Source organism: Canis lupus, chromosome 8, assembly GCF_011100685.1.
Source record: "Canis lupus familiaris isolate Mischka breed German Shepherd chromosome 8, alternate assembly UU_Cfam_GSD_1.0, whole genome shotgun sequence".
In the NCBI taxonomy this organism is placed as follows: Eukaryota; Metazoa; Chordata; class Mammalia; order Carnivora; family Canidae; genus Canis; species Canis lupus.
This window is the reverse complement of record NC_049229.1, coordinates 4461403-4473919: the sequence shown is the minus strand read 5'-3', so window position 1 is coordinate 4473919 and position 12517 is coordinate 4461403. Positions and strand designations below refer to the sequence as shown.

Below are 12517 nucleotides of genomic sequence, written 5' to 3'. Positions count from 1 at the left end.
TTTAAAAAGTTTTTTTTTTAAAGAAATACTTATCCATGGGATCCCTGGGTGGCGCAGCGGTTTGGCGCCTGCCTTTGGCCCAGGGCGCGATCCTGGAGACCCGGGATCGAATCCCACATCGGGCTCCCAGTGCATGGAGCCTGCTTCTCCCTCTGCCTATGTCTCTGCCTCTCTCTCTCTCTCTCTCTCTCTCTCTCTGTGACTATCATAAATAAATAAAAAATTAAAAAAAAAAAAGAGACTGAATGCACCAGCCAGGCATCTTGAGCAGCAACCAGATGGAAGGGGGTGGGGAGAAGGTATCACCCTGGTTTTCTGGTCCTTCAATCCAGTGTCTGTCACACCTGCCTCTGAAAATATAGGTACTTGCCAGGCCGGACTGGACCCACTGGGCATAGAGAGGTCCCCTCAGCCTTAGGTGAGGCAAGTCTCTCAAGTACTAATTCTCTGAATATCTTTTGAGTATGGCCCCCTGCAACCAGGTCTCACCAACTTAGCCTGGTGGTACTCCATCCTTACTTCATGCCAGGCTCCAGGGGAGCAGGGCAGACAAGGTCTGAGTCTCCCCAACCCACTAGCTGATCCCATAGCCTGTCAGTTGGGGTAAACCAGGTTTCCAACCCTGGCCTGTCAGTGGTAACATGTGGGTGTACCTGCAAGAGAGGCCAGGAGATCATACAATGCCCTGAGCCAGGGCAAGTGGTAGCCAAAGCTGCTGGAGAGCTGCTCAGTTTCCAGTCTACCCCTGAAGCACAGTTCTTTTCAGGTCTTCACAGCCCCCAGAGGTGGGAGAATCCAGTGTAGATGGATCCATGCCAGCCCTCCCTCACCCCCAACCCTACTCCAAGGAGATAGGCCTGGGTGGGGCCTGAGCCCCAGGGGTCAGGGTATCTGAAGGTGCCCAGGAGTATGGTGTTCACCCTGCTAGTTGATTAACTATGTAACCCCTTTCCCTCTCTGAGCCTGGGATTTCTCCTCTACAAATGAGGGAGAGAGACTAGACTGGTGTTTCGTGATCTTGAATCAGGATTATCTGAGCAGCAGCAAGAGAAAGGAACTTGAAAACACACAAGTCCCTGGGCACCATCCCAAAGCTCCTAAAGGAATCTGAACCCACGTGGAGAAGAGGCCTCCTCCAGCCCTGGACCCCAACCTCACCCCAGCTGGGGAGTCTCTGGAGTCCCTCCAAATCTTCCCCAGCACCCCTCCACTGAGAAACTCTCTGGGATACAATCTTTAAGCCTTCTTGAGCCAGGGCTAGAGTAAGCTGCCCCATCTCTCTCTCTCCAAAAACTTCTGGAGCCTGAAGCACTAGTCAGTGAGCAGTTTATTATCCATCAAGTTGTCCCCAGCCTCCCAGCACCGTGGTCTGTACACAACTAGACACAGCCTTCACTCCAGTTTCAGTCTGTCCTTGCACCTGGCCTCGGGCCCCACTCCCATCCTAGTCCTCCATGGCAGCACCAGGCCCAAGGGCCACACCTCTGCTAGGGGAAGGGGAGAGGAAGCAAAAGCTGGAGAAAGGGGAGCCACGTTGGCCCCAAGCTTCTGGAACCACCACCCCGGGATGAAGGAAAGTGGGCAAGGCTGGGGGAAGCTGGGGTTGCCAGGCGATGCTTCAGGCAGGAGGCTCTTCTCCAGGAGGTGCAGGGAAGCCACTCAGGTCTCGGCCAATGATCTCACTCACTGTAAAGGAGGGGCAGTTGAACAATTGGGCTAGGGACTGGTTCCCTCCTTTTCCAGAGACCCCCAATCCATTCCAGGCAGGCCTCAGTCTAGGATGCCTCTAGGGTCCTCCTCCACTGGCTTCTCTTCCACTGGGCCTCAGTTCCCCCAATGTGTCTTGATATCTGGTCCCAATCAAATCTCGCTCAGTTCCATCCATGTGGGTTCCCAGGCCCCCATCCCAGCCCTTTCCTGCTGGCTTGGCCTGCAAGGTTAGGGCAGTTGCTGTCAGCAGGGCTGCAGGTGTGTGTAGTCAGGAGTAAGAAGGAGACACAAAATAACAAGGCTCCTCAACACCAATCCTGACCACAGTCACTATGTGCAAGGGAGAGCTGAGGAAGGGAAAGCATGCTTGACTGGGACCTCTGCAAGCCCCTGCCCCTCTCTGAAATTCAGTGCCTAAATCCACAAATTGAGGGAGCTATGCTAAATGAGCTGGAAAGTGCTTCTAGCCCTGAGATTTTGTGATCTGGGGCAGAGGGCAGAGGCAGAAGGGCTGGGGCAGGTTTTCCATGCACCCTTTGGAACTGAGTTTAACTGGATTCAGGTGGCCACATGCACCGAGCACTTGCCTCCTGAGACCCTCCGACTGGCCCTGAGGGACCGAGGATGCCCCATCTCTGGGAAGCCAAACTCCAGCCCTCAGCAAACATGCAGAGCAATCTCTTGCACACATTCACACTCGAAGCCCCCAGTCGCACACCCACCTTCCTCCAGCGTGATACCCTGGATAGGGACATTGTCTCGGAAGCCGCTGCCGTAGCCACCCCTGGATTTCTCCTGCTCCGGAGCCCCCTCCCCAGGGCCATAGCTTGGCCCTACCTCATTGTATCCCTCGGCAGGTGGGGGGTGAACACCACTCTGGGGAGGGAATGGGCCTTCAAGCGGTGGGGATGAAGGCAGTGGAGGCCGAAAGGGGGCTGGAGGAGGGAATGGCAGCCCCAAGGGAAATGGGGAGCCCCGTCCTCCATAGGGGTCACTAGGGAAGGGCCGGGGAAGGAAGGAAACGGGAGGTGGGCGGGCACAACCTGTGGCACCCCCGGTCTCAGGGAACATCCGCAAGCCAGGTCTGTAGGACGGTGGGGGCCCCGTCTGGGGGTACAGAGGGGGTGTGCCATAGCTGAAGCCTTCTGACAGGTAAGGAGTTTCATAAGCAGGGTCTTCATGGGGATAGGAGGGGTAAGGGGGCCTGGGTGGTGAGAAGTCCATGTCAGTGCCAAAGGGGGGGCCAGGTGCTGAAGGGAAGCTGCGGAGAGATGAGTCCGGTAAAGGCTCCTCCTTGAAGATCACTAGGCAAAAGGTAAATCAGGAGAACACGCTGGTGAGAGGGCCAACTGTCTCCCCACTACAAAACCTCCAACCATGTCTCTGTCCCCAGGCTTCAGTCCTCCTGTGGCCCCTCATGATGGGGCACTGCATGTCTCTCGCCCCTGCCTCAGCTTCCCACACCCCCACCTCCCAAACCCCTACCATGGGCCATCCTAGAGCGTACCAGGCAGGAACTTGAAACTCTGGGTAGGACTGCGCTTCCTCCGCCCATTGGAGACATAAAAGTAGACCTGGACCGGCCGGGATACCCGCTTGTTGCTGTACTCGGGGACAGTCAGGGTCAGCGTCACCTGGGAAAGAGCACAGGATGAGTCAGGGAGCCCTCAGGGATCCAGGCTCAACCCAGCCCTTCCAAGGACCCAAACTCCATCTCCTCACTTTTTTTCATTTGCGTAACATCAAATTCATTCCCTAGAGATGAGCCTGCTTCTACAGTAGCCAGGCCACCTCCTCCAGCAAAGGTAGCTTCTGGACTCCATTCCCATGGGTAAGAGACATAGTTGGGAGTTTCCTGACTTCTCCCACTACCCACCCAGGATGGGTGCCCTAGTGACATTGGTACCTCATTGCTCTGCAACCGGTTCACCGTGGCCTCCTCCTCCCATTGCAGCTTTCCATCTGTGCAGGAGGAACACAGAGCTCCAGCCCAGCTCCCAGCCCCTTCCCTCTGCCCCCCTGCCATTTCTCCTCCTGCTAGAGCAGAGGCCAGACTCAAAAGTCCCCTACGGGGCCTGGCTCACAGAGGAGCCCACTGCTTGTTTATTCAATTGGATGGAAGAGGTAGCAAACAGAAACCAAGAGACATGGCAAGGCCAGCCCAGGAACCAGAGAGAGTTCATGATGGAGACAACTCTTGAACCCTCCCATCCAGCTCCAAACATCCCCTCCCATGATAGTGCTGGGAGGAAGTTCAAGGGTAGGAAAGGGTCCTAGCTTGAAGGAAGGCAATGAGATAAGACCCCATTCTCAAGATCCAGGACCTCTGAACCTGCTTCAGTGTAGTCTCAGGGTGCTATATTGAGTGTAGGGGCTGGGGCTCCTGATGGGCAAGGTTAGGGGAGATTGGTGGTTTTACCTGGACCCCTCGGTCTTCCCTTCTCCAGCCCTGCAGCTGACCTGAGGCGCCTCACAGGCTTTGTAATCATGGCTGTGCCACCAGGGCCATAACTCAGGAGGGTTTCAGGAGTGGTGAGGGTATAAGTCCCCTCTTCCCTTCTCTTTACAGCCCATCCACATGGGAGTAAATTATGTCAAAGCTGACTCCCCTTTAATAAAACGAATGTGGATTTCTTACATTTGTTCATCATCTTGAGTATTTTTATTTATTTATTTTTTTTTAAGTAATCTCTACACCCAATGTGGGGCTGGAACTCACAACTCCGAGACTAAGAGTCACATGCTCTACTGACTGAACCAGCCAGGCGCCCCTCTCTTGAGCATTTGAGATTGCTGCTATACCCATCTCCCTATGGGAATCGGGACAATGGGAAGGGCAATCTATCTGTTCTCTGTTACAGGTAAGGCTCAGCTTGCTAGTTTAGTGACAGTGCCAGAGATCTTTCACCCCGTGGGTACTCACCAGGGCCCCTCTCAATGAACACCACCTTGGAGTCTGGCAAGAAGTTGGAGCCAGTGAGCACTAGTTCCTCTCCTCCTCTCACAGAACAGGCACTGGGGCTGTATGCCTCTACCTGGGGCAGCTCCTGGGCTGAGCGCTGGGCTGCAGAGCAGTGCAGGAAAGAAGCTGGCTGGGCTGTGTACCAGAGGACAGCCTCCTCTGCAAACCCCTCCGCCCTTGGAGTAACTGCCACAGGACCCTGGAGGAATCCTCCCCAGTAGCAGACACACAAGGAAATCAACAGTGTCCCTGGGGTCACACAGACCAGGTAAGGAACCTGGACAGAGAGAGGTGAACAAGGTCACCTAAGGCCAGAGTTACCCAAACAAGTACACAGAGCCACCCAGGGACAGATGGAGGACAAGGCCACTCTAGTCCAGCCCAGAGACAGAGTGTGCAGAGGAGATAAATTAGAACACTGCCTCCACCTCCTCCATAACAGAAATAAGTGCTGAGTCCTTTTCAGGGCTCCATGGGACAGACAGGACACAGAACACGATGCAGAAGATATAGGAAGCCAGACAGACCGGCAGAGAAGGAGTGGCAAGAGACATAGAGCTGGCACAGGGCCTCTTTGCTCACAGCATTCAATGGGCACTGATGCTGTCTGCACCGAGACGACCTTCCCGCTGCCTTGGGGCACGTGCACCCGGAAGACGAGCCGCACACGTGTGTTCTTGCGCCCAATGTCTGTCTCCCCCTTCCGCAGCTCAATGTCTGAATTCCGGAGCTTTAGGATTCCAGCACAGTCAATGCTGAAGGCAGAGAGTGGAAGGCAAGCCCTCTAGCTGAAGCCAGAAGAGTGATGCCTCCACAAGAGGGAAGCCCCCACCCTTCATCCAAAGCCCTGAATGACTTCCTCTGGGAGCCTGAGGGGAGTGATTTTTCTAATCACAGGTGGTCTGTCCAAGGTGCTCCCTAGCCCCCAAAGTCCTCTTCTAGATGGTGAGAAGCCTGCAACCTCCTCCTAGAGGTGAGGTCTAGCTCTTCTGGGAAGAGGAAGAGTGGTCCTAGCTTAGACTTCATGGAGAGGGTTGGCCCGAAAGCCTGAACACTGAGGGGAAATGAAGTGGGGACCTACTTGGCTGCCATGTTGTTCTCAGGAAGCAAGGTCATCTCCAACACTTTGGTACCACTGACAACAGCTTCATAGCTAGCCGTGGCCACCATCTTGCCGGTGATACGGTGCACCTGATAGAAGGCATGAGGCCGCAGGTTCCTTTCATCTGCAGTGCCAATGAACATCTGGAGGGTCAGTGGCTTCTCACTGTAGCCTAGGAGCTGGCAGAGGGAAGAGAGAGGCCACCCAGTTGAAATCCCCACTGTCTCATCCTCCATCCATCCCTGGGTTTTCAGTCTACCAGGGGATGAGGATGGTGAAAGATAAAGGATATCCTGAAAAGGATTGGGGGTAGGGGGTGGAGATTGGGCACCAGCTGTGGAGAAAACGTGGCCTGGAGTTCACAGTGTTATTCTTGGAATAAGGCCCAAACTGGGCTGGGCAAAGGGGAAAAATCTTCCAAGAGAGACTGGCCCAACTCAACAGACAACCTAACTCCCAGTGAACTTTGGCCTCAGCCTAACCCAGCCCCCACATCTGGCACGCCACCATTTTCCAGAGTAGACAGAAGGCTGGTGTCCCATGGGAAGAGTGATGGGGGTGGGGTGGAGGGACAGAGGAGTAGAAAGTATATCCGGGTCCTTGAAATGCACCCTTCCTGCCATAACTCCAGCCCCTCCCCCAGGCCGCCTGCAGGGTCATTGCTGAGGAGTGTGGGAAAGGGCACTGCCATGGGTCAGCCCAGCTGGAGCCCATCTGCAGGGATCTGGGACTGGAGAAGAGAAAGGCTATGGGGCCTGCCCCCTGCCCCTTACCTTGACTACAGGGTGACCACCAGGGGCAGCTTTGACAGCTCCTCGGCTGCCCTCAGTCTCATAGTGGGCCCGGTGGTGGGCTCTAGGCTGCACCTCAATCCTCAGCTCCAGCTGCTCATACTGGCTGGGCAGAGGCCAGTCCAGCGGGGGTAAGGCAGAGGTCCTGGATAGGAGAAGAGCACTGAGCATCTGCAGCCCCAGACTCCAGTCAGAGAAGCACTGCGCCCAGCTCCCTGCGATGTGAGGGAGGAGGGGGTGTGGGTGTGGGAGAGAGGAAATCACAGCAGAAATAAAACAGTCCAAAAACCCAGAAGCAACGGGAGAGAGGACACAGCCCTCTCAGGGTCCCTTGAGATGAGGGCGTGGAAGATGGCACCAGGCCTGAGAATCCCTTTTTTCCAGCTCTGAGCACAAGGTTTGGGGTGACAAGGGTTCATTCATCTGGATACAGAAGTGAACCTAGACCTAATCCTAATCCTAATCCTAATCCCCAGACCTGGATAGGAAGAGTCAAGTAAAGAAATACCACTTCAAACTAGAAAAGTCCTCAGAGGTTCATCCCTTTGTTTTTTTTTTAAATAAAGAAACTGAGGCTCAAGGAGTAGAATCCAGCAGGCCAAGCAAGCCAGTGACTGACTGAAGCCAAGATTGTTTCCAGCACCTTTTCTACTAGTTGGGCCTGGATAGGTTAGTTCCAGAAATTTGGGGGTTACAGATGGGCAATTTTCCTGCATTGAGCTTGAAGACATCCTCCAGGTGGTGGCTGGCAATGTCTGGAGACACTTTGGGTAGTCACAGCTAGAGGAAGGGTGTCACTAGTGTCTAGTAGTCAGAGGCCAGGGATGATGCTAAGTCATCTGTGACCACCACAGCCCCATACAATCATTATCTTGCTCAAAATATCAATAGTGCTGGGGGTGTGAAACCCTGCCCTACAAGAACCCAGGGGAACAGGCATTCAGGTTTTCCTCCCCAGGAAATTTTCCTGGATGGAGCCAGCTCCATCTGACATCCCAAGATTTAGGATTATTGAAGCTGGCAGGGTTCTTTGAGAGTGAAAGGAGTGCAAGAACTGCAAGAACTGCTTGTTTTCATCTGAATCCTTTGACTTGCCAGCTATTTTATTCAAATTAGCATCTATCCTTTTAATCAATAAGTCCGGGCCCTAGAAATTAAGTGAGAGAAGGGAGACTTCCTGCCACCCGGCATAAGGCTGAAATCCAGCCAAGTTCAAGCCCAGCCAGTGCCAACACAGAGCTGGGGGTGGGGGAAACACTGGAGGCACTCCTTCTTCACCTAAGTGATCCTTCTGGGTCGTGGGAGGTTTTACCTCACTGGTCCACAGGGAGTGATTGTCCTTTTGCAAATTCTGTCTGGAGGGGGTGGGGCTTTGATTTTGTCTTGTATTGTCTTTTAATTCTCCCCAAAACCGGAAAAATGGCAGCAGTCAAGCTGTCTCAGATTCTCTTTTGAAATACCAAGGGCACAGAACCAGGACCTTTCTTGAAACCCATCCCTTGACTTTCCTGCTCCCTCAATGGGATGGCTGGAGACACAGGTGGTGCCAGGCACAATCCTCACCTGAAGATGGGGCTGTGTCCCCCAATCCGGGCCTTGGACCAAGCCAGTGGGGAAGGCACTGCCAGGTAGTCCATGCCGGCCACCTCCTTCCGAGGACCCCCGGAAGGAGCCGCAGCCTCCTCAGCTCCTGACTGCAGCTTCCCATTGCACGGGGCAGGCTCCTCAGACCGAGGCAGGGCCACCGCCTGCTCGCTGGAAGTCCGCCGGGTCTTCTGCGGGATGCTCTCCGCAGGCGGGGCTCCCACGTAGTCAAAAGGACCGGGGGAGCCGGGGTCCCGAGCCAGAGGCAATGGGGGTGGTGGAGGTGGCTCGGGCCCCTCCTCCCCCAGGCTGCCGCGGCGGGACAGAGCTGGGGAGGCTGAAGACGGGGTTCCGGAGCTGGAATAGCGGCGCTTGCCACATGGAGAGGCGGGCCGTGGGGAAGCCGGGGTGGGCCCAGGAGCGCTGAGGAGCAGCCAGCTATCCTCCGGCCCCCGGCCTCCGGGGCTCGGACCGTACAGGTTCCAGGGGTCGTCGGGGGTCCATGGCCTGGGGGAGGCCCGAGGCGAGGGCAAGGGCGAGCCCAGGCCAAAGCGGGAGGCTGCCTCGTTCAGCTCGGACTCCACCTCGTCGCAGGCTGCGTACAGGGCTGCCTCGTCGGAAGCGTCGGAGAAGAAGCTCCACGAGGACAGGCTGCTGCTGCCAGGGCTGGGGCTGAAGAAGGGGCCCCCGCCCTGGCTCCCTGTCTCTCGGTAGCCCCCAAAGCCTTCCGGCGGGGGGTAATCCCTGGGGGAGCCGTCTCCCCAGGCATCCGGGTTGTCCTCCAGCGTGGCCGGCGGGTCAGGCGTGGGAGAGATGGAGGTGATGCGGATGCTGGGGCATTCGAGAACACGGCCTCCCCCCGCCCCCCCGGAAGCCCCTCCCGGCCCCCCCAGCCTCACTGACCGGGCAGGCTGGCTCTCCCAAGTGCCAGGTGAGGGGGCCGGGCGGGGTGGTGGCGAATGCATGCCAGGCCGAGGGGGTGGAGGCCGGGGAATGCCAATAGGGGCAGCGCCATAGGGAGGGGGCTCCCCCAGGGCCAGACGGCAGCATGGCGGGGCGTCCTCTGAGTCCAGTTCTGTCAAAATGGGAAGGGAGGGGGACAGAGAGAGGGATGCCACGGGAGATGGGGACAAAGAGAAGCAGGTGAGACGTCTGGGCCCCTCGAGTGACCAGCCCTCCAAGTCCTCTATGCCGCCCCCTCCTCAGCATGGGTTCCTGGGTGCCTTTCAGAGCCACGAAGACAAAAACAAAGTTGGACCTCGAGGAGTACAGGGATCCAGACGTCCCAGGCCTTGAGCCCCTGGCCCTGGGACCCGGGGTACCAGACGGGGCGGGTCTTAAGGTGAGGGAGCCGGCTGGAGAGGGGCTGGAGCTGGGCCTGGAGGCGTGTTTAGGGAGGCGCTGGGCTGGGCTGGGGGCGACTCACACATGAACCCAATTAGCAGCGGTTCCCAAACCCCCAAACGGTGCTGGCAGGAGCCCCAGTTGCCATCGCAACGGTGGCCAAGGGGGGGGGCGCCGGGGCTGCGGCGACGAGGGGAGGTGGCTCCTCCCTCGCTCCCCCCATCTGGCGGCAGGGGTGCGGCGGAGGGGATGCGGCGTGCCGGGCCCGGCCCCCGGGAGGGGGGCGCGGGCAGCGCGGATTCCGTGAGAGCCGCGGCCGCCGCCCCCGGCTCAGTCCCCGCCAGCTGCCTCTCCCTGCGGCCGGCGGGGGAGGGGGAGGGGCGCCGTGGCGGGGCCCGAGAGCTCCCCCAGCCCGCGGCGTCGGGTCCGCCGGCCCCGGGCCCGATCCGCCAGCCGCAGGCTCTGCCCCCCCCGCCCCTGACGGCGCCCGGGGCTCTCGCGGCCGCTCTGGCCGCCCGCGCCCCATCCCAGTGACAGACGGCCCAGCCGAGAGGCGGCGCGCAGCCAACGGCACCCCCGCCCCCACCCCAGTCACGACCTAAAAAGGAGAAAGTGGTGCCCGGCCCCCAGCCCCACCGCCTCAGACCCCTGAGCCCCGCGACTCCCCTCCGCCTCTCAGTCCCTCATCCTCCACCCCAGGCTCGCCGCCCTAAAATCCCCAGGCTCGGGGTCCCCGGGCCCTTCCGTCGCTGACCCCGAGACCCCCTTCCCAGCCCCGCACTAACCTTCCCCCGACCCCCCCGCGCCCAGCGGGGGGGTCTCCTTTTCCTCCCCGAACACCAGCTTAAATTCCAGCTCCTCATCCTCGCAGCTCGCTGCCCCCATGGAGCCGGCCAGAGCCCCCAGGTCCCGGTCTGGGTGGGAGGGGGGAGCTCAGGAGGCTGCCGTATCTTCACCCGTGGCTCCCTCCCTCCCCTTCTCTGAGACGCCCCCTCCTCCGCCGCTGCCTCCTCCCTCCGGACGCCCCCTCGTTATTATAGAAACTTTTCCAAACTTTTTTCCCCAAACTTCTTCAAAGCGCCCCCCCCAGCCTGTCCCTGATTGGCTGCCCGGGATGCTCCAGCCCCTCCTCCAGGGATGAGATGAGAAAACCACGCGCCCCTCGTCCTCCCCCACCCTCCCTCCCCCTGTCCTCGCTCCGGTCCCTCCCCTTAGAAAAAAGAGAGAGAGAACAAAACTGAATTGGAAAACGGTCCCTCAAGCGTGGTGCGACCTTACTGAAGCTTATTGGCCCGCACTCGCGACAATCACACCCCGCAGGGTGCACTACCACCGCGCACACCCCCAACTTGGTCTAAGTTCGGGGGCTCCGGGTCCGAGCGCCTTAAAGCGGCCACATCCGGGGCTCATCGTGTAGAGAAGCCCAGGGATACCCTTTCTTAAGTTCTAAAGAGTTGTGCAACCAGCCGCTCTCCAGGAAGGACACCTCGCCTCCCCTTTCGCTCCAGGCCTGGAGGCCCAGCGGGCTCTGGGGCTCAGAGTGGCTACGGGCTGCTCGGAAAAGGAAAAGGTCATCCCTCGCCTGAGGCCGCCCTGCGTCGGCTTTCTGGAAGCCCTGCCGAGTCAGCCCTTCCAGCCACCGTCTCTCCCCGACCCTCAAAGGTGAAGACCTTTTAGGCGTCTTGGGGCACTGTGCAAAGTCCATAGCCCCTTACTGGGCGGTGATCCAGGCCGGGCTTTACCGCTGCCCCGGTCCCAGCCACCCAGAGGGGCCATTAATTAGCCGCCACGGGAAGTCGGCTCCCTCCTCCCTAGAACTGTAGTCTGGAATGAATCTTCGATCCGATGGCATCCCGCTCCGACTAGCCTGGAAAGTCCTTGCCAGGTTTTCTAAGAGCCCGGAGCCCGGCGACCGTGCGGGCCTCGGGGTTGGACACCTGTCACCTGGGCGAGGGGAGGAAGGAAGACTTGGACTGGAGTTTCCTGGAAGGGCAGGCCTGGTGGGGCCCTGCTGAGTGAGAGAGTTGGAGCGGAGGTTCTGACTCGGAAGCCGCACCAGGGGGTGGGAGGTACCAGGTCGCCCCCCACCCCCGGCACCAACACCGGAGGGCTACTTCACACCTCCCTAACCGGCTGCAGAGGCCTTTAACCTAAATCCCTCTAGCTCAGGGCTGCGCCCCCAGCGGCGCTCCAGACCCGCAACTCAAGGGTTAAGTCCAGGCCCTCGGGTCAGACGTTTACAAACACTCGGGAGCCGGGCGGGGACCGCGCCCGTTACTCTAATGAGAAACAGGCTCTGCCGGGCCGAGAGGAAGAGGGGAAGAGGGGAAGAGGGGAAGAGGGGAAGAGGGGAGGGCTGGCCCAGCGAGCCGGAGCTTCGCAGCGGCCGAGGCGGCTCCCCTCCCTTCCCTCCCGTCCTCCCGCTGGCCCGCCCTGGGGACCCCCCCCCCCGCCCCCGGGGACCCCTGTGACGTGCGGAGCTGCTCCGGCTGGGAGCCCAGGACCGCGACGCTGGAGGGGGCGGGGATTAGAGGCCAGGCCGGCGGGGAGAGAAGAATGTTCCGAGGCCGAGCGGGGAGGCGGCCTGGTTTGATTTTTCTTTCTCCACCCCCACTTTGGTTGGTCTCCTCAGGTTACATTTCCCTTCCAGTTTCATCTCGGAAATAAAGGAAGGAGACCCACGAGGAGGGAGAGCAAGGAGCACCCTGAGACCCGCGACCAGCCTCCACCTAGGAGGAGGGTGCGGAGGCTGGAAGGGCACGCGTAGAGACCCTAATCCAGCGCCTGCTTCCCCACACGCCGCCCAGCGCCCCCCCCCCCCCCCCGCTGCACAAGCAGACGTGCACATTCTTTTCAAATGTCATATTTCCTTTGATCCTGGGCAGCGTTTCTCCATGTGTCTGGCTCAGCTCCTGCCCAGCCAGCCACCTCCCCCTCTCACCCGCCTTTGTATATTTTCCTGGAGAACCCTCCCCTCCTAGCATCTGGAAGGCCCCGAGGGCTGGCGTCGGCACACAGAGCCCT

General features: G+C 58.9%; 1 protein-coding gene across 2 annotated transcripts; it reads right to left on the bottom strand.

The window, feature by feature from the left end:
• Positions 1 to 1309: 1309 nt before the first annotated feature.
• NFATC4 (nuclear factor of activated T cells 4) lies at positions 1310 to 10617 on the bottom strand. 2 transcript variants are annotated; one of them, XM_038544338.1, is made up of 10 exons: positions 10279 to 10617; positions 8129 to 9224; positions 6548 to 6710; positions 5754 to 5953; positions 5255 to 5427; positions 4634 to 4774; positions 3617 to 3672; positions 3218 to 3344; positions 2433 to 3014; positions 1310 to 1686 (listed from the first exon to the last, which is right to left on the bottom strand). In XM_038544338.1, exons 1-10 carry the CDS (start codon positions 10376 to 10378, stop codon positions 1619 to 1621), a joined length of 2706 nt encoding a protein of 901 aa, XP_038400266.1. In that variant the 5' UTR covers positions 10379 to 10617; the 3' UTR covers positions 1310 to 1618. The 2 variants fall into 2 exon arrangements, with proteins under 2 accessions (XP_038400266.1, XP_038400267.1); XM_038544339.1 differs by having other exon boundaries at positions 2754 to 3014; positions 10279 to 10393.
• Between the last annotated feature and the right edge of the window lie 1900 nt (positions 10618 to 12517).